Here is a 21,175-nt window from a genome sequence, read left to right on the forward strand (position 1 = left end):
CCTGGCTGCTTCTGGGATGCCTCATTGCCCCTAACCAATACTATCTCATGCTGAAATGGCAAGAACAAGGCTGAAACATCCATCTTAAGAAGTGGTCTTGCTTGGCCTAACCCTCTTGGGGTCAATGCAGGCCCTGGTCTTACCTGCCTTAGAAAAATTCCAGACTCAAACTCTTTTGGGCAGTGACTAGAAGCACGATTCATGGATTAGGGTGGATTGGTCGGGTCTTCTTAGAAGTCCTTGGTCCTGCCTGCCCTATTTGGAAGAAGAGATGGAACCCTGGGCTCAAGTTCCCAGCTCTGGCAGAGGCCAGCCTGGTCTGGTCTGAAGAGCCTGGGTTGTGGGAAGAGGGTCTGTGGTTGTTGGAATTGCACTCCTGATGTGGGAGTGGGAGATGCAAAGTCGATGTCATCGCCATGCTGACTTCTTGCAAGTTTTCTAGAGAGGGAACGGAAGATGTCACACACAGCCACCAAAGTTGTCCACTATGGCTGTCAAATTCTTCATTCTGCTGCCCCAGCACACAAGACCTTCATTTTTGATAGCTTCAACCCAGCTCCATTTTCTGTCCTAACCAGTATCCTTAGTGCTCTTCATTTGCTTCTGATGCCTGTTCTCTTATTATCGTATGATTCCTGCGAGCCACCCGAGTCCTTACTGAACAGAGGTGGGCAAAGCAAACCAGCCGACTCCCATTTCTCTGGGGAAGAGCCTGCTGGGGAGCGAGGGGGGCCCGTCCTTTTGCCCGGGGTGGGTAAAAAGGGTTACTTCTAGCTGACTGCCTGGGTTCACGTTGTGCCGTTGGCCTTGGGCAAGGTTTTCTACCTCTCTAGGCCTCAATTTTTCCACCTGGAAACGGTGATAAGAACAGTCCCTGCATCTGACAGGGTGGTTGTTGGAGTTAGTTGGAAAGCGCTTGGAAGAGCGTGTGGCAGAGTTCACGCTGCCTACCTTAGCCGCCGCCACCACCACCATCATATATTTGTAACATCATATATAGATTTGCAACAGAGTCATTTTTGTTGTTCATAACCACATTTTCAAAAGACAGAGAAGATCCTGTGGTCTTCTTAAAGCCTCAGGTGTCATTTTTTGAGAAGATGCATCTAATTGTGGATCTTCCTCTTTGAGTGAGAGGTGGTTACCATGCCAAGGTGAGGTGCCAGCATTGATACTTACCTTTCCAGCCCAATTTTCCTGGGAGGAGGCACCCATCCCGGGCACCAGGACACCACCCCCCACCAGCTCCAGCTGCCAGCAGAGTAGGAGATGCCCGGAAGGTCTTCCTTCTCCACTTGGACAGAGGTTCAGATCTTTCTTTTTAATCTAAGGGGTTGTGTGGAGGATCAAAGAGAAACAGTGGCCTTTGTTGAGAGCAGTTCAGGAGTTTGAACCCGAGGAGGTCCTAGTTTTTGGCAGTGTCTGTCACCCCCCAATATGAACTCACCACTGATTTTCCCTGCTTGCCTTCTGAACTGAGCTGCTAGCAGACTTCCTGCAGGTGGCCGGCAATGGGTGGGGACAGACTGCCCTGTATTAGCTGGCTCTGCACAGACTTGGGGCTTCCATCTCCTACCTGCCCATCTTAGTATCTGTTTGTCCTCCTGGCTAGGGAGCTGAGAGTTCCTTATCTTGGGTGTTACCTGCTCAGTGATATTCAAGGAATCAATTGTCCAACGTGATCTGTTTATCTATGCTATGTTCTGGTTTCTAGGTGACCCAGCAGGACTTAATAATGTCTCCCACTAAAAATAAGGGTTTCATCTGAGCAGACAATAGGGTGACCAGCTACCCCAACTTGCCCAGGACAGCAGAGACAAGGGACTTTCAGTTTTAAAATCAGGACAGTCTTGGGCAAATCAGGATAGGTTGGTTGGCCAGCAGCTGTCTTTTGGTGTAGGTGGGAGAGGAGCCCCCGGCAGGCAGGCTGGAGGTGGGGAGGGGAGGCTGGGGGTGCGCTGGCCCACCATGCCCCTCGGAGGGAGAGTGGCCTCACTGAGTCTTTGTGGAGTGCCCTCTGAAGGAAGTGAATGCCAATCGGCGCTGCGAGGAGACACCAGCCTTTCCCCACAGAGCCTGACCCCGTGCTACCCTGAGAAAGTCACCAGGAGGGAACGTTAGGGAACCCTTGGTGCTAAGCCAGGCAGAGCGGATGGTGCTGTAAGTGGAATTCAGAGAAAGTGGGAGGTACTGACCAGAGTCATGGAAAGGGACGTGGAGGCCAGGAGCTTATTTACTGTGACAGCAGATGGACAGGGAGCATTTTAGGAAGGCGGCGTGTGGTCATTAAGGACTGTCGCCCCAGAGAGGACAACAGTGAAGAGAGTAGCTGGCTTGACTGGCAGACATGGGAAGCGGGGTGAGAGGGGAAGGGAGAAAGAAGAGGAGGGAGGGAGGGCGGAGGGTGGGGACGCAGGGGCCCGGCAGACTGAGCATCCCCATGTGTCAGGCTTCGTTCTGTGCTTCAAGTGTAGCATCTCATCTAATTCTCACCCCAGGGTGGGAGCCGTTCGTTTTTCTTTCTAAATGAAGAAGGAGGCACTGGAAGTAGGTGCCTTCTCATGGTCCCACTGCCTGGAGCAGTGGACTCCAGTTTGCACCCGGGTAACACTCCAGCAGAATGACCTAGAGAACCTGGTGACTTCTCAGGATTGGCCTGGGCACAGGAAAGATGAGAGGGGCTAGAAATGCCATGGAGGGAGACCCACAAGGTTTGGTGCAGGAGTCTGGGCGTGAGGCTCTGAGCCTGGGCAGGAGTGGTTTTGGAAGCAGAAAAGCAGTTCCAGGTGAGCCATTGATCAGGTAAAGAGGGAAGAGGCTGGTTTCCCTCCTGAGCACCTGGGAGGAAGTGAGGGCACTGGATCCATCCAGTTTGGGAGAACGGGAGAGCGAGCCGAATCACCCCATCTTGTTCGCCTGTATGGGCAGCCAGCTTAGCTTCTCTGAGTTTAGCTTCTCAGTTTACTCCTCTGTAAAATGGGAAGAATAACAGGATATATCTTATAAGATTTTGAGAGGATTAAATCTGATGACATCCATACATGTATCAGAACCATATTGAAATCAGAGCTGATAGTAATGAGTTATTATCAATTTTTTAAAAAATCACCCTAGAAATTGCTGAGTTTTCAAGGACATTCCTTCAAAAAGTTCTCATTTGGCCAAGAAAGGTGGGCTCGTTTTTTCTTCTCCTCCATTTTGTCATGCTAACCCTATTTCACATGGCTCTACCAAGCCCTTGTGTTGAACTCCAGTCCCAAGTGGGAAGTGGCCCCTTCTCCTCCCATTTCATAGAATCCACTCCTTTCCCAGGGCATAGTGGACAAGAAGCAGTTGCTCCCTGCTCAGGTTCCCTTAGCTCCAACTCCAAAATGTCAGAAAGGAGACCAGCCTTTTCTTTTTACAGGCAGAGGTTTTGGGGCCATTTCTTGCCTTGAGCCCTCCCAAGGTCAAGGTCAAGGTGTGTGCAGCTCTCTAGGTGTTCTTTCCTCTGGACCCTTCACCAGGAGTTTTGTGTGGTGCCCAAACATGAATGTCAGGCCAGGGTCTTGCCTTTTTGCTTTCTGGCTAAAGATCTGTTTGCTTTGCAATTAAGAAAAAGACTTCAGCTCTTAATTTCTACTTGGAATAGGTATGGGATGTGTTACTTTTTGAGAGGGGGGGGGGCAATCAGCGATCATTTAAGGATTCCGTAGATTGGCATGAAAATCTCACTAATTGAGGCTTGTTCAAAAGTGCCCTGAATTCTATAATTGTCTGATCTGGGCTGTGCTCAGATTTGGAAGAGTAATGAGACTAATGCTGATGACGATAATGACAGTAACAGCTCTCTTCATCGGGTGCCCGGGGCTTTCAAGTGTACCAGGGATTCGAGCCCTGCTTTTTAAAGTGGAGAGACGGAAGCTCAGGGAGAACAAATGAATTGCCTGAGGCCACATCATTAGTCAGAGGCGAGGCCCAAGTCCACTGGCTGTCCCTGGTCTCAATGCACCCGTTGCCCTTGGCCTTGGAAAAACCTGATGTTGCTGAAATTGGAAACGTTAACTTAGACACATGGAGAACATGGTAATTTTTACAAATGTACAAAACGACTGAAAATTAAGAAGTCTCAGTCATATTGAAAGATTGCATCTTAAGGCCTCAGCCTTGGCCAGGAGGGTGGGAAGGACTGGCTGCCACTGGCTCCGGCCTCTTGCCTTCTCTCTCCTGCCTTCTAGTCTCTTCCATCCCTTAGATGTGACTCTCCACGGGTCATCTCTTAGCAGTGAGATTTTGTGAGTTTCAGAAAGGGGAAATGTTCATGGATAATGATCTAGAAAAGAAAGGGCAGGGGTGCTGCAAGGTACTTTTGGGGTGCACCAGGCTCCAGGCCCCTTGGAGTACATGCACGCTGACCCGTGTTTTTTTGTTGTTGTTGTTCTTATTGTTCTTTTGGGTGTTTCCTTTGTGCTAGGAACAGCCAGCGCCTGTGGGAGCAGCCCAGATGAGTGAAGATGGTCCCTGACCCCAGACCCCCACCGTGGCCAGGGTCAGTGAGAGATCCTAGTCCTCCCCCTTGCTTCTACATGGAGGCAAGAAAAGACCCAGTGGGACTGTCCCCAACTGTCCTGTGAGGCCCTCTCGCAGGAATGGGCAGTCTCCCTGACCGGACCCACTCCACGGGGCCCAGATGCGGGGACATGCTGGAGGCTCGCTGCACAGGGACTCTCCACGTTGCCTTGGACAACGTGCAGGCTGCCGACCTCCCCAGCTCCCCCAGGGTTGAGTTTATAGCTCGTGTGTTCCACGAGGGGCTTCGGCAAACTCTGGAGTCAGGTGTAACCTGCCGTAAGATTGTGTGTGCCAAGGGAAGGGGCCCCGGGTCTCTGCGGACAAGCCCAGAGGATGCAGGGGAACCTGGGGAGAGCTGTCTGTCTGTCTGTCTGGAGGGTCGCGCCCCGGGTGCTTAGCTGTGAAGTGTATGTTTGACTGTCACTTTCCAAAGTGAGTGAGACTGGGGATTGAACCTAGGACCTCACGCGTGCTAGGCAGGCGCTGCACCACTAAGCTTCATCTCCAGCCCCGCCAGGGTGCTTTTAGCAAAGGACACAGGGATCAATTCTGGGAGTTGATAGGTAGAACTCGGGGGAAGGGAGGAAGTCACCCCCCCATCTCCACCTGATTTGGTCTGTCTTCTCTTGGGTGGTCCTCGTTTGGCCGTCTCTAGGGTGAGCTGCTGCTGTGGTTTGAAGTCATGTTGCAGTTTAATTGGGTCATGAGGGCTCCATCTCGTGAAGGGATGGACGCTGAGGTAGGAGAGGGTTGGTGGCTCTTGTGCTTGCTCTCTCTGGCCACGTGATGCCCTTCACCATGTTATGATGCAGCAGGAAGGCCCTCACCAGAGGCCGGCACCTCAACATTGGACTTTCTGGACCCCAGATCTGTGAGAAATAAATTCCTTTGCATTATAAATCATCCAGTCTATGGTATTCTGTTATAGCAGCAGAAAACTGACTAAGCCAGCAGAGGAGAGTCCTGGCTGGTCCATTTGACCCCATGGCCACATCAAACCATCCCCTGACTCTTGCTTCTTCTGGTTGCTACTGTCCTTGTTCAGCCCGAAGTCACTCCAGTGTGTGGGAAACAGCAACCCATCATTCCTTACTGATTTTCTCCTCTCCCTTGATGGCACCAAATCAAGTCGCTGACCGTCAAATACCCAAGCCTTTCCCCATTTGACGGAGACTTTCCTGCACCTGGATACAGGTCCTACCTCCCTGGTTGAAATCTGTTATCAGAAAAAGAACAATGAGAATCTGACCAGACTGCCTCTCTCTTTATCTCCCCTCTGCCCCCACCTTCAATTGTTTTTCATTATATTTGAGAAGAGTAGAGAACAGTGCTTGCTTTACAGCATGTGATTACCATTTAGGCCCACGTAGAAATTTCTAGAAAGAAGGTAGAACCAAGAAGGTGGGGGATCAAGGTGTCAGGTGTGACCTCCTCTAGGGGAAATGAGTGGGTGGGGTGCTGTGGGGTGCTGATGTTCTCTTGAGGGATCACCGCCCCGTCAGTTCTGCACTTGGATGCCAGGGTCCATTTGGTCCTTCAAAGGCCGCAGTGGGCAAGGGGTCATTTTAGTGGAAGGTGGTGGTGTGGGTGGTTCCCGATACTGAGAACTCATCAGGGAGATCATTTGCCTGAAGGAAAAGATGCTTACAGGAAATTAAAAATACATCTTTCCTACAAATTTGAGTGGGATCGGCGTGGCAGTAAGTGGGCGAGGCTCTGATTTTAAGAGGGCCCGTGATGGGCACCGGCTATTGGTCTTCGCACTGCCATTAGGACCCTTCTCACTCATCTCTGGGGACTCCTGTGGGGGTGGTGGGTGCAGGGTGGAACCCAGCAGAGTTCCCAACCTTCTCAAAGTCACTGCAGGAATCGGTTGCAAACAGAGTTTCTCAGAACGTGCCAGAAGCATCCGAGTTCTTCTCTGCAGGTTTGCCATTGCAGATGCTCAAAAGAGTCGACCGAATGGCAAACATGCAGTCCTGGGTCGTCCAAGTGCCTAGGTCTTTGCTGGAATCCAAAGACACTCTGATCTCTCAAACTGCCTCATTTGATTTTATCAGAAACGTATCCACACAGAAACTTCCCCTGCGGGCTGAGAACCCTGCTGAGAAATTTTAGTCCAGAGTGCAATTAGCTGGGGGGGAATTATCAGCATTGGAAAATGAAACTTTACAGGATGGCGCGTCCCGATGATGACAGCAGTGTCAGTTACTCTCTGCTCCTATGCGTCTGTTTATCCCATCATCTCGTCTGGTTACTGAACATGACCTGGGCGCTCCGCTGCCATTATTGCTCAATAATGGGCTGTGGAGATGGCCTATCTTTGCCTTCATTCCTGCTGGCACATCCCAGCACTGGAGCACATTAAAGTAATAAAATTAGGCAGCAAGGCGTCCTATACTCCCACCACGTTCCCGTAACCCCCTCATTTACAACAGACTGAGACAGAAAAAAAAATTTTTTTAGAGCAATTTAAGATGAGGCAACACTGGATATGTAAATCCTGTTTTATTGGCAGTCGCAGCAGCTAGCTCAGCCTCCTAAAATGCCCCACAGCCTTTAGTTCACTAGTCACGCTGGGCTGGAACACTTCAGTATTAAGGCCACTGGGGACAAAATGAACATGGTTAACTGCTGAGCCGTGGGCTCTGCGGCCCTGAGAAACACTGTCCCGCCCTCTGGCCAGATGCGTGGTCGCAGTTGTACCGCACAGAAGCAGCCCGTTAAGTTCTTCAAGTTGGGTGGCAGAGACAGCTTTTATTTCTTTTAAGAAATCAATTGCTCCCAACCCTGTTAGTCCTTCTAAAGAAGCAGGAGCCTGGCTTCAGGAAGCAGCGAGGCCCGTTGCAAGGGACGGCACTGACCTGAGTTTGGGAGACCTGAGATGGAGCAGGGCAGAGACCTGGGCATCTGATGATTCTCCAGCTGCTGCTGCTCAGCTGCCGGGCGTGTAGACCCAGAGCTCTATGTCAAGGTGAGCTCAGGGAGGACGCTCCACCTCGGGACAGGTGGCACGGAGCTCAGCAGGGACTTTGATGCACTCAGGATGAGCTCTAACAGGATTCCGAAGGTTAGGGAGACGAGGTTATCTTGGAGGGAACACAATCGTCCCTCTGCGGGACCCATTTTAGACTTTACTGTGCTTAGTGTAGCTCTTATAAAAATAAGAGGTTTCAGAGCTGCAGAGCAAGTAAGGACTGGCCAAACTACGTGGCTCTGTGTCCCTGTGTGTCCTCCTCCCTCCTCTGCTCGGCTTGACTGTTCAAAGCTGTGGGAGCTAAGCAGGTCGCTGGGCTAGCTGAAGAGGGTGCCCAGGCAGCAAGATGCTGCGAGTTTTATCTAGCTCGTTCTCTGCTTCCCCTTGCTCTGCCACAGGCAGTGAAGAGATGGGGGAAACTTTCAAGAGGGCCACAGGATGTCAGGGTCCCGATGCAGGAATGGCCTTAGGTGGGTGATGCAGGTGAAGGTTCAGATCTGGAGGGAGTCGTCATGAGAACTTGGATGGATACTGTCCCTCAGGCACCTGACAACTTCTCAGACTCTGGAACTTTCTCAGACCCTCGTAATGGGCCAGCAGGCAGATAAACGCTGGATCCAGGAAGTGCGAGTGAGCAGGTAGAAGAGGTGTGGAGCCCAGACACAGTAGCCATGACTCTCAATTCCGTGATCCGGGGCTCTCGGCGCCTCTTTGTGTGTGTGGAGTCTGGCTGTCATCTCTGTGTTTATGCAGCTGTATTCACTGACGAGAAAGCTTTGCACGTCTTCTTGTCAACTGGGGGTCACATGGTTCCGCCTCACACCTTGACAGTAACCTTGTGCATCGGCATTACCCCGGGCAAAGGCCAGGCTTCTGGTGTGGACTTGGCCACCAGCGTTACATCACCTTGGCCTCTTAAAAATTCAGATCCCCGGTCCCATGCAAGATCCCCTGAATCCCACTCCCTTATTTTTTTAAAAAACATTATATGTTTTTGAATTGAGGCAAAACAGATTTGTTAAGTGCTCAAAACTTAAGACTTGTCATTGACTACACCTGGTAGCTGTCACCTGGATCAGGTGGAGCATGCCTCCACCACCCGAGGGCGCCCTCGGCCCTCCTTGGGGCAGCGGCTTCCTAGGCAGCTGTGGTTCTGATGTCAGCTTCACAAGACTTTCCCTGCACTTCAACCCTGAGTTACAGGACTCTGGGGTCCACCCGTCGACCTCGTGTGGGTATGAGGCGTCCACACTGTTGTGTGCTGGGACAGCTCATTTGCACTGTGCTGCAGTGTCCTCTTGTCTGAATATGCCACAGCTGGCTGCTCATTTTGCTGTGATGGCATATGGGTCGTGTCCAGGTGGTGTCTTTTCTACTGGAGCTGCTTGGAGTATCCGTGTAAGTGCCCTTTGGTGCCCATAAGCACTCATTTCTTTCTGGAGTGGACTTACTGCGTCATAGGGTACCCGTAGGCTTAACTTTGGTCGAGAGCTGCCAGTTCACTCCAGTAGCACTCCTAACACCAGTTGCCTTCTTGCAGCAAAAGGGGAATTACAGTAGCTCTGCATTCTTGCGGGTGTTATCAGACCTTTCAATTCTAGCCACCTGGCAGGTGCGTGGTGGCACCTCCTGTTGGCTTTGTCCCAGGGCCTAATGACGTCAAGAACCTTTCAAGTACTTATTGGCCACTCGAGTTCCCTGTCTTGTGAAGAGGCTTATCAAGTCTCTTAAAAATTGGGTTGTCTATTATTTATCCTCTCTGTAGGAACTTCCGTGAATGGTCTTCTGTCCATTGATTAGTTATTAATAACCTCTCTGGGTGACTTGGGAACACCAAGTCAGAGAATCAGCTCTAGGGGATTAAGTTGTCTAATTTTCTCGAGGCATCTCTTTTCTTTCCTTCACTTTGCGAACAAGCAGCTCGCTTACTGTCTCCTGTCTTTCTGTTATTTTGTACCTGTAACGGTGTGTTCTTCTCCACTTTCTCTTTACTGTGTGTGGCAGCAATGGACTTCATGTATTGAATGTGACAGGGCTTTTGTTATTAAAGGCTGGCTGGGTGTGGGCAAGAAGTATTAGTCTGTTTTCTGTTGCTACAACAAAATGACTGAGGCTGGGTACTGTATAAAGAAAAGAGACTTATTTAGCTCACAGTTCTGTAGTCCCATGAGCATGGCACCAGCATCTGCTTGGCTCTGATGAGAACCTTGTAGCAGATGGCATCACATGCAGGTGCTTGTGCAGAAGAGATCACGTGGTGAGACAAGAAACCAGGAAGCAGGGAGGGCCTGGTCTTGCTGTCTTTACACTGACTTGCTGTCATGAGAACTCACTCTGATAGACCAGCATTAATCCCTTCTGAGGCTATGTCCCAGTGAATTAGTCACCTTCCACGAGGCCTGCCTCTTAAAGGTTCCACATTGCCTCCCAACACTGCCACGCTGGGGACCAGGCTTCAAACACACGAACCTTTGGAGTACAGATGTGTCCAACCCACAGCAGAAATGAGGGGCACGTCCAAGCCACCTCCTCCCTCCTTGCCTTTTTAGCAGCATGCTATTAGCGCCCTAACCTTGCCAGAGATTTGCTAGTTGGAGGAGATGGAAAGGGAAGAAGCGTCCAGAACGTCCTTGGTTACCTCTGGTACTCTCACTTCTTCCAGTAGGAACTGCAAAGCCCTACAGCCGTCTTCCCCAACACCTGCCTTTGTCTCCTGCAGGAGCCCGAGGGAAGGAGACGTGCATTCAGTGGCTTTCTGTGTCTACATTGGGGTGTGAGTGGATGTCACCTGCCATGGGTCACTAGGAAGGGGTGGTTTGCATCCCTCTGCCTCAGTGCCACCTGTGTAATACTCTCTTCCAGGCACAAGTGCCCCCTGAGTCCACCTCCCCCATGAGTCAGAGAGGGGAGAAGCAAGTTTTGTAGTGTCCAGGGATGTTGGAGCTCACGTAATCCCAGACTGGCCCAGGGACAAGCATGGTAGAAACTGGCAGAGAGGGTGGCTCCGTGCTGGCTCTCTCTTAAAGCAAGATGGTCCTGGGAGGAGGAGCGCGCGCCTCTCTTGGGGAGGATCAAGCGTGGAGGGAAAGAGGATGTCTTTCTTTTTGGCCTTTGCTCATGAAGGGGGTCCACTTGCTGCCCCTTCCCTCTGAGGCCCAGCGAGGCAGGAAGCTGTGAGGGGAAGGAGGGCACGTCTCTGTCCTTCCCTCCTCCACACCGCCTCCCACTTGTAGGCCCTGAGTTTAAATGGCCTCACAAGGCTCCTCATAGTATTATGACCACTGACAAAAATTCATAATGACCGTGTGTACGCATCGTGGTCTCTGCCCTTGTCGCGGAGAGACTGGCTCCGACCAGGATCTCCTTCCCTCTGTAGGCTGGGCACGATGGCGAGAGCATCGGAAATTGCCCGTTTTCTCAGCGCCTCTTCATGATCCTCTGGCTGAAGGGTGTCATATTTAATGTGACGACGGTGGATCTGAAAAGGTAAGATACGCCTCTGCGTTGCTGAGATCCTGGCACCTGTTCCCTCTACCTGCCCCCCACAGGTACTCATGCCCCCAGGACCCACGGGCCGGATCACAGGTGTGTCCCTCCTTGGCAGGAGCCGGAAGTACAGCCTGGATGTGGGCCAAGCAGCCAGCTCCCGGAGCAGCTGGGCTGCCGTCAGGAAGGAGTAGGAGTTGGTGACCCTAAGGCACCTGCTGTGCCACTTGCCGGTCGGCTCTGTGTCTTTCAGATGCCTGGCTGACCACTGCTCCCGGCTGAGGACAGTGGAAGAGTTAACCCTTTCACCTCTTCATCCAAAACGGGGGCCCAAAAGGGGCAAATCCAACCCATCATTTATTAACACGTCTTCTCTTTCATCCTCGGAAAGCCCGTTTGTAAACCCACAGTCTAATGGCGGTTCTCAAGGACTGTGTCTGTTAAGTTGGGGGAGACACTGCTAACCTGGAAATGACTCAGGGCTACGCCCAAAGGCTGACGTTCTCCTCTCCCCAGGAAACCTGCAGACCTGCAGAACCTGGCTCCCGGAACAAACCCGCCTTTTATGACTTTTGATGGTGAAGTCAAGACGGATGTGAATAAGATCGAGGAGTTCTTAGAGGAGAAACTAGCTCCCCCAAGGTAGGCCTCCTAAAACCACTGTCCACAGCTTGCTTGGCACTTGACCCCCTTACAGACCATTCTATGGCTCTCAGCTGTGTGTTTGGTTTTCGTGGACACGGCACTTCCTTCTTTATTCATGCCCTGATGGGCCACGGGAAGCACAGGGCCAGAGTTGAGGTAGCCTGGATGTCACTGCTCTGTGCCCGCAGCTTGCCACTTAGCTGGAGGTGGGGAGGGCGTGTCCATAGTGTGAAGTTAGTCAGCTTCCCATCACTATGACAAGAGGCTTGGGATAATCAACATCATAAGGAAAAAGGTTTATTCTGGCTCATAGTTTCAGAGGCTTGAATCCATGCTAGGCAAAGCTGCTTTGGCTTGTGGTCAGCACAGAGCATCATGGCAAAAGCATGTGGCAGAGGAGGCCTCTTCATCTCTTGGTGGCCAGGAAGCAAAGTGAGAGGAAGAGGAAGAGCCAGGGTCCCAATATCCCCTTCAAGGGCATGTCCCCAGTAACTTGGCTTCCTTCCACCAAGCCCCATCTCCAAAAAGTTCCAACACCTCCCAATAGTGTCACAGGCCACAGAGCAAGTCTTTAACACATGGGCCTTTGGAGGACATTTAGATCCAAAATAAGCAGTTAGCCATTCCTTGGATCTGCTGCTGGCAGACAGGGGGTGAGTTAGGATGAAGCACCATGGAGCCAGGACCTGGAAGGAACCTCCCAGTCTATCACTGTCACTGTGCAGGAAGTCAAGGCCAACAAGGTCCCCCCATGCCCTGTGTCCCAGGACTGGTTGCTGTCAGGGCAAAAACTCTCAGTCCAGTGTGATTCTTCTAGCTCATGTTTCTTCCCCGCCTTGAAGATGAAAAGATCAGGAAAACACTCAAGGAAAGGTTTCCATTTTTATATCCCCCCAAAGAAAGACATTTCCCCCTGCTGTATGGTCCTAACTCCAACACTGCTTATCTGTGATTCTCCAATTTTTAACTTTTCAAGGTACCCTAAACTGGGGCCCCAACACCCTGAATCCAACTCAGCAGGAAATGATGTGTTTGCCAAATTCTCAGCATTTATTAAAAACACCAAGAAGGATGCAAACGAGAGTGAGTACCTCCCATCTTCCCGTTCTGTTTCCACTTGGACCTCCATGCCGCTTCTAGTATGGCTGGGCGGAAGATCCTGGGTATTCTGACTCCTTTCACTGAGGTGTAGAGCTGGGAGTCTGGAAATGAGGAAGAAATTCCTCTGGCTTTAGCTCCATACATGGGTTTCGAGAGACTGATGGCTTCTTCTAGGGGCTGGGAACCCAGGAGATGATATTATTAGGGGTGTTTCCTGGTGCACCATGGGAGTGGTTTTAAATGATGCTTCTGCCAAGGCCTACCTCATTGTGAGCTTTCCATAAATATTTTTTGGTTAAATTGATGGTGTTCCAGAAGGAGCAAGTTGTGTGGACAGCAGGGCGTTTCTCCAGCGGGGAGTGAGTCCTCATTCAGATGCTCACTCCTCACCCACGTCCTTGTGTCCCCATGCCCCTCCTGACTCTCCAGGTAGGGAAGGGGCAGCCTCAGTCACCTTCCTTCATTGCTATAGGAAAGTGGCCCCACTTTGCATGACCCGTTTTAGTAATTTCTTGCCCTTCTGTTTTAGTTTATGAAAAGAACCTGTTACGGGCCCTGAAGAAGCTGGATAATTACTTGAACAGTCCCCTGCCAGCCGAAATAAACGCCTACAGCGTGGAGGACGTCGCCGTTTCTGGGAGGAAGTTCCTGGATGGGGATGAGCTCACACTGGCTGACTGCAACCTCTTACCCAAGCTCCATATTATTAAGGTCTGTCTTTCCTCTTGAAACCGGTGCTCAGGACGTGAATGAGGCTTTGTTTTGGTTGTTTTGACTTGTGTTTGGGCCAGACGTTTTGACAATCTGAAATGTGGACTCTTGAATTAAAAACTAGCTCGTTTCTGTTCGAGGCGGCCAAGCCTCAAGTTTCAGATACGTGAACAAAGGGCCCCAGGTGTTCCCATGAGGTACCTGTGAACTTGGCCCCTGTCCCTCTGTCCTCACTGCTCTTTTCTTAACCTGACCTTCGCAGCCTAAGGAAGAGTCACATGAAAGGAACTTGGGGACACAGGGTCTCCTCGGTTGACAGCTCCCTGACTTGGCCCCTGCCGTAGTTGGTGCCATTTTCCCATGATGAAAGGGTTGGGGGTCCTCCATTATTGGGGTCTAAAGACTTCCTAGACCAGTGGTTCTCCAATGTTAGAAGCCATGAGAATTGTCTGGGGAGCTTTTTAGACACTTCAGTCCCTCAATCCCTTGCCTGACTGACTAAACCAGAACGAGGAGCAGCGCCTGAGATTTCTGGGCAGGTGGCCCCCACTGTGGACCCCTGGGTGCTGCTGTCTCTCAGCACTGCTCTCAGCCTCTCTAGCACTATGGATGTTGTTATTGTCATTACTGCTGGGTCCTTGGTAGCCTCAGAGACCTCAGGGAGAAGCTGATGCTTTGTTCTGGGGCATCTTGGTGATTAAAATCCCACCAGGTCCAGAGCAGGGTCTTGGCATGAGTAGGGGTGAAGGGTGGGACCCAGGAAGTGCAAGTCAAGACTGTGTTCTACAGCACGTTTCTCTGGAACTTGGAATTACATTTCAGGGTCGCCTGGTCTGTGGCGCAGTTGCCCCTGGGGGCCACCAGCCACTGGCGGTTGCTCCACGTCCTAGCCTTGCCACCTCTCTCTTCCTGCATGTCTGCTTCCCACCTTCTTCCCCTCTCGATTCTTGCCCTATTTATTTTCTCTCTTCTCTCTCCCTTGTGCTTGAGGGATGTCAACTCGAAATGCCAGCCTTGGAGGGTCCCTTGGGGAGTGTCTTCAGTCACTTGGCCAGTGCCCTGCTCTCTGACCTCTAACCAAAGTGTCTCAGACCCTCAAAACCTGCTGAATTTGGTAGCAATGTTCCAACAAGATATTTATGTCATCGTGTTTCCATGTAGTCCCTTGCAGACAATGCTTTCTGGTGTTTGCCGTATAGCGAGTGCTTGCAGAGGTACACGGAGGTTGAGCAAGGAGAATAACCCAGTCAGCCTAAACTGCACTCAGTGAGCTCCTTAAAAGACACTCTTCTACATTTCAGTAGAAGAGGTGAGCTTCGGAGTGAGACAAAGCAGCTCCTGGCTCCAGGATCAGACCTTGCAGCAAAGTCTTCAAAGCCATTTAGCACTCAAGATCCCCAACAGCTTAATGATCTTCCAGGATGGAGTACTTCTGAAAGGAAATGAGAATCAATCTAGGGGAATTATGGTAAAAGATGAGAGTGAAGGGATTTATAATTTATTTCCCTTCCTGAAACCCAGAAAAAACAATATAAAAAAATAGAATATTAGCTTCATCTTTTGTAAAACCAGGACTGAAGACAGATGGCCAGCTGAAGACTCAGCAACCTGGTCCAGGGTGAACTGCCTCAGGTGAACCGTTTCTCTGAGTTCTCAAGAGTAAATAGCACAGTCCTGAAATGCCCAACTGAAACTGTGCTGTTTGAGGACTGAGATACGCAGTGGGCTTTGAGGGCAGCAGGGGACCTGCATTTGGAGACTTTGGAGTTGTGCTCTCTGGAAGGAAGCGTGGAAGGAGGGACCAGATTCGGGGGGCATCTTTCTAGTCTGTGACCCAGCCCCTCAGCCAAAGGTACCTTGGAGGGGAGGTGGAGCAGGAGGAGAGAAGGGAAGTGATCTGCTCTTGTCACTGCTGAGTGGAGTAAAGGAGCAAGCCCCCAGCCAGGCAACAGAGACTGAAAGTGGCTGAGGCTTCCTTTTTAGACATGGTGGCTTCCTACCTAATCCCTCCTTAGAGGGGAGGGTGCACCTCTACCCTAACCTAACCCCGACTCACTGTAGCATGCCTCTGGGACAGGGCAGAGCGCAGTGTCTGAGGGGTCGAGGACACACATCCAAGTCCCTCTTGCCCAGTCTCTTCCCTTTTGCCCTCTGCGCTTTACAAAAAAAAAAAAAAAAATCTCCTGGTTCTGGGGATGGAACCCAGGGCCTTCCACGTGCTAGGTAAATACTCTACCACGAGCCTCACCTGAGTCGTACCCTATTTTAAGTCAGACGGTAAGTTCAATATGTCTTCCTCGTTAAAAGGCGACTAAGAACCAGAAAGAATTCAAGTGGGCCCTCTGCGCCTATATAAAATGAAAGGAAGAGGAAAAAGGATAAAGAGAAGGAAAAAAGGAAAGGGAAAAGGCAGATGAGAAGTATACATGTGAGGAAGATCTTTTCCAGTACATTAAAGAACATTCCAGATTTTCTACAGGCTCAAGAAATGAAAGAGAATGTGGACCTTTCCAGAAAAAGCTCAAAGACAAGACATGGGATGTTGAAAAATACACCATAATAGGGATGGAAATCGGGCTGGCGGAGCTGAAGGCAGAACGTGAAGACAGATAAATGCAGCAAAGAAAGTTGCGTTGGAAGCATCAAGAGGCAGGAAGAAGGCACCACAGAAGCCAGCCAGGGACTCAGAGGCCGGGCCTGGAAAGCCATCCAAAACCAAGTGGAGAGGAGCAACAGGGACAAAGGTGACCGGCCAGATCCCAGGCGTACATAAGCGGAAACAGGAGAACAGGGAAGGGGAAAAGAAAAATTAAAAGAAGAGAGAAAACTTCAAGGGGATAATTATTTCAATAAAGAACAACCAGAGCCTCTGCTTTAAATTACGTGCCCTGTTCGTGGAAATATTGCCCCAGAACCAACACGGTAAGACACACAGGATGCTCTACTGAGTCACGAGAATTAGAGAGAACCTTCTGGGCACTGAACTTTTTCCATTTTCCATTGCCATAAGGAAATACCCAAGGCGAGGCCATGTACGAAGAAGCTTATTTAGTTCTCAGTTTTGGAGATTCCAGGGCATTGGCTTGGCTCTGGTGAGGACCCCAAGGCAGCAGACGGCATCCCACTGATGGGTGTGTGACAGGAAGAGGTCTCAGGGTGAGACTGGAAGCCAGAGACCAGGGAAGGTCTGGCTTTGTTCTTTTATAATAACCTTCTTGAGAGAAGGAATGAGTCACATGAGAATTACCTTAATCTCTTCTAGGGGCAGTGTCCCCAGTGGCTTTCTACCAGGCCCCGCCTCTTAAAGGTGCCATGACCCCCACTATTGCCCCCACCGAGGCCCGAGCTTCCCACACACGAACCTTTGGGTGACACTCAAACAATATCCAAATCATAGCAGGCAATAATCATCACAACAACAGTAATAATTAATAATAATAATAATAAAATAATAATAATTATGATAAAGCAAGCACCTGAAGAGGGGTGAAATTCAGATTGGCCTAAATATCTTCATAACATTAAAAATAAGAAAGATCATAAAATAGAGGCTTAGCATCTATAATGAATTAAGGGAGAGATTGGGATGTATGATATAGAAATTTTACATCTGGGCAAATTGCAGTTTCTACCTAGACTCCAAGTTTCAGTCAAATAAGCAATCTTAAGCCATTTATTTATTTATTTTTTTTGCAGTGCTGGGGATTGAACCCAGGGCCTTGTGCATACAAGGCAAGCACTCTACCAACTGAGCTATCTCCCCAGCCCCAATCTTAAGCCATTTAACAGTGTTCATCAAGAAAATAAGAAGCAGAAATCATCAGGACAATGAAGATATTTAGCAAAGGAATTGAAGAGGGAAAAATATCATAAAGTTAGATTAATGATAAATTTTTAGTATAATTTCTGCTATCCGTATAAAAAGTGAATTCTGTAAATAATGATATGGATGTGTTTAAGGGAAGAAAGCTTAGCATGTCCCTGCTCTGATTTGTCTTTAGAACCCCACACAGGGTTCACAAGGGGCATTACTGGCCAGTTATTGAATCATAACAGTTTCTGTCTGGGGCAGGCAGGCAAAGGTGTGTTCCCTTCATATTGCAGAACAGAGTCCCGAAGTTCCTTGCTAAAAAAATAAAAGTAAAATATAATAGCTATATGGTGAAATAATAAAATGATAATCAAAATAAGAATCTAGGAGCAGAGTTGTGTGATCTAAGAGGACAGATGATAAAGAATCTATTTAAATCTAAAACTAGTATTAAGACCCAACAGTAATTATAGGGACAGAACAGTCAGAATATAGCAAACCTGGATGTTCCGGTCACTGGAAGGAGGATAAGGGAGAAGACACCGGAAGAAGTGTAGACACACAAATCCCCCCATTTGTTACCTTCGAGAGTCAGCAGACAGCGTGTAAAGCTGACAAGAGTTAAAATGAACTGCAAACCTTCTAAGTTACCAGGAAGAGAGAAACACATGAATGCACACAGAACAGAAAGAAAACAAAATATTACACTTAGAAAATAGAAAGCAAGTTTCCATCAATAAGAGGATTACTACGTCACAAATTTTCTCAGAAGTGTTAAAATAAAAAAGCAGAGAAAAAGCACACCAAACAAAGGTAGATAAAAGGAAAACAGATTTCTTAACATCAACGAGCTGGAATTCAAGTAGAAGAGGTGAGACCCTTTTGGAGGCTTTCTAAAGTTTTCTGGTCCCGATTTGCTGCTGGTCTCCAGAAGCTCAGAAGGAAGTCCCAGAGATCTGACATCTCAGGGGTGAGAGATGACAGCAGAACTGGGTCCCTGTGACAGGTTGAATTGTTTCTGCCCCCCACCCCAAAATCCTATGTTGAGGTCCTAACCCCCTGTATCTCAGAATGAGACCTCATTTGGCAGTTGGATCTGTGCAGAAGAAATAAATTAACATCATTACCCTATGTCCATGCGTGATTCCACGAGTGCTGTGAATCTACATTGTGCACAACCATCGAAATGAAAAGATGTACCCCATTTCCATTTGTGTACAATGAATCAAAATGCAGTCTGTAAAAACAAAAAAAATAATTAAAAAAAAAAAAAGAAAGAAGTTAAGATGAAGTCATACTGGGTAGGGTGGACCCTGCTCCCACGTGACTGATATCCTTGCAAAAAGGTGGGCGTTTGGGACAGACATGCATGCAGGGAGAACCCCGTGTGAGACCCGAGTCATGCCGCCACAGGAGCTGAAGGCCACTGCCTTTCCTGTACCCAAGATGTCCCCTATTCAAAGTCACAGTGCCACTGTGGGTGGCCCAGATGACTGTGGGATGACATCAGGAGTTAACGTGAATCCAAAGAGTGGATGGTCTGATCTGATGGCCTACGTTAGTGGATTTCCCCTTACTGATCATTTCCTCTTCATTTTCAGATTGTGGCCAAGAAATACAGAGATTTCGAATTTCCTTCTGAAATGACTGGCATCTGGAGATACTTGGACAATGCTTACGCTAGGGATGAGTTCACCAATACGTGTCCAGCTGACCAGGAGATTGAACATGCATATTCAGATGTTGCAAAAAGAATGAAGTGAAACCGGGGTGCTTCCTGTCTTCTTTCTCAGTGGAGTGAGCTAGGTTTCCAAAAGAGTGTGTTTCATGCATTTCCCTCAATAATCATCTTTTACAAAGCAATGTCTATAGCAGGATCCACTCAATGGCAAATGATTCATGGTCTCAGAATTTGTCAACTCACCGGTGAATTTTTATGTGCCAGTACCTATTGTAATACGCACCAGTTGCCTAGCCTATCTTAATTTATATCTTTGGCATTCACTGACATCGTAATCTATGAGGTTTAGGGCATGCATTTTGCAGTTAAAGTTTCAAAGCAAATTAGATTTGGGTTCAGTTCTTTCAAATTTTGAAGACTTGATCTGTCTTTGATACTTTTCATAATCATATGTGGTCTCTTTTTCTTAAGTGTTAATAATGAAGTATTTTCAAAATGAAAATACTGGTTTTGTAATGAAAAAATGATACACACCCACTTTAAAACTTCAAGATAACATCAGAGAATATAATGAAGGAAGTATAAACGATCTCCTAAAATTTTACTCCACTTCATTACTGATAAATGGTTGGTGAATATCTTCCAAATTTTGTCTTCTGTGCACACACACACATTTGCATTACACACAATTCCATTCCTTTTTATATGCTATTGTGTTTATTTTAAAGACTAAAGAGGGGACCTCTTGGTAATTCCTTGATGGTCAGTCATAGACACACAAAAAGATCGAGCACTGCAGAGCTGAAGAGGATTCTCTCGGTCAGATTTTAAAGAGGCGGGAAACTGTAGAGTCTGTGGAGTTACCAGCAGCCAAGAACCAACCCCACGGTCTGGGCCTCCAGAGGCTGCTGCCTCTGATTCTAGGTAGGGTCTCTGGGGCAAATGCTCATCTGTGCCTTTGGGAGTTCCAGCTCCCTCTCCAGTACCTCCTCCTGCTCCCACCCTTCTCGCAGAGGCTCCCTTCAGGGGACTCCTCGTTCCAGCCACAACTTGGAGACTCCCTGCCCTATGTTGAAATGTGAAGCAAGCACACCTGATTCTTTCCCATGGCTAAGCTCCACCATGGCCCTTCTTTGGTGATGATGATGTGGTGGGGTCTAGCCTAGTCACTGTCCCTCTCTGCTCTTATGATTTCATTTAGAGGTCAGGCAGGGGAAACCCAGGGAGATCAAATTCATGGTAACTACTCTTGGGCAGTTTTGGTAAATAGTCCAGTTAGGGAGGAAGTGGAAAGGATTGACTCAGAGAGTTTCTGGGCGGTTTGTGGCTTCCTCTCCACCATGTAACCAACGTGCATCACAGCTTTGGGTGTGGGTGGCCGCTGCGCCCCAACTTCGTGCATGGAGGAGAGAATGGAGGGCTGCTCAGATACAGACCTTGCAGGTCTGGTGCTGGACATTCACATGCATCTTACAGAAAACCCTTCTGGTAGGGTTGGCTGTGGTGGATGCTAAAATGCTCATCTTTCATGCATACGCCTGCTCTATGGGTGATTTGTTTGAAAGATAATAAAATGCATTTAGGATAACAAGTTTGGAATTTGTTGAAAAATGTCTCACAAAAAAATATCAAATATCAAATATCAGCCTTTAATATGGTGGACATGCGTTCCCCACTTACAGGATGCTGTGATTCCATCCCAGAGGTCAGTTTTCTTTGACAACTTTGAATTTCTGGTGGTGTGTCTAGCTGCATCACCATTGTCCACGTTCCACAGCTGTTAGAAGTTCAATTTTTAAATCTAGTTTTGTAATGTTACATGTCAGCTTGGCAAGTGAGTAGACTACCAGATGTTACTAGTGCCTTTTAATACTTTTAGATGTTAAAGTGATCATAAACTGTGTGCCTTAAAAATTACACAAATTATAAAAACATGTAAATGGAGCCAATCTCTTTTTATTTATTTATTTTTACTTTGCATTCTCCATTTAGATTTAAAGAAAGAAAATGCATGTTATGGGCTTCTTTTAAAATTGTGACAGCAGATTTGAACCAGAGATGATCAACATTTAGAGATAATCCATATTTGAACTAGGAAACACAAAGACATCTGAATGGAAACGTAAGGAGGTCTAAGATGATGCAAGTGACTGTCTTTGTCCAGATGACTGAAATAGAGGTCCTGCAGGCGGCTTCACTCTTACATGTAATT

General features: G+C 48.6%; 1 protein-coding gene across 2 annotated transcripts in view; it reads left to right on the top strand.

The window, feature by feature from the left end:
• The window catches only part of Clic6 (chloride intracellular channel 6), a 41,807-nt gene extending 20,900 nt beyond the window's left edge, over window positions 1–20,907 (top strand). For both annotated transcript variants that reach the window (XM_047565065.1, XM_047565063.1), the window contains 5 exons: window positions 10,905–11,014; window positions 11,531–11,656; window positions 12,636–12,742; window positions 13,290–13,471; window positions 18,884–20,907. In XM_047565065.1, coding sequence (XP_047421021.1) covers window positions 10,905–11,014; window positions 11,531–11,656; window positions 12,636–12,742; window positions 13,290–13,471; window positions 18,884–19,045 — 687 coding nt within the window. In that variant the 3' untranslated portion in view covers window positions 19,046–20,907. The remainder of the gene's footprint in view (window positions 1–10,904; window positions 11,015–11,530; window positions 11,657–12,635; window positions 12,743–13,289; window positions 13,472–18,883) is intronic.
• The last annotated feature ends 268 nt before the right edge of the window (window positions 20,908–21,175 follow it).

The sequence above is a fragment of the Sciurus carolinensis genome, chromosome 9, assembly GCF_902686445.1.
Source record: "Sciurus carolinensis chromosome 9, mSciCar1.2, whole genome shotgun sequence".
Taxonomy (NCBI): domain Eukaryota; kingdom Metazoa; phylum Chordata; class Mammalia; order Rodentia; family Sciuridae; genus Sciurus; species Sciurus carolinensis.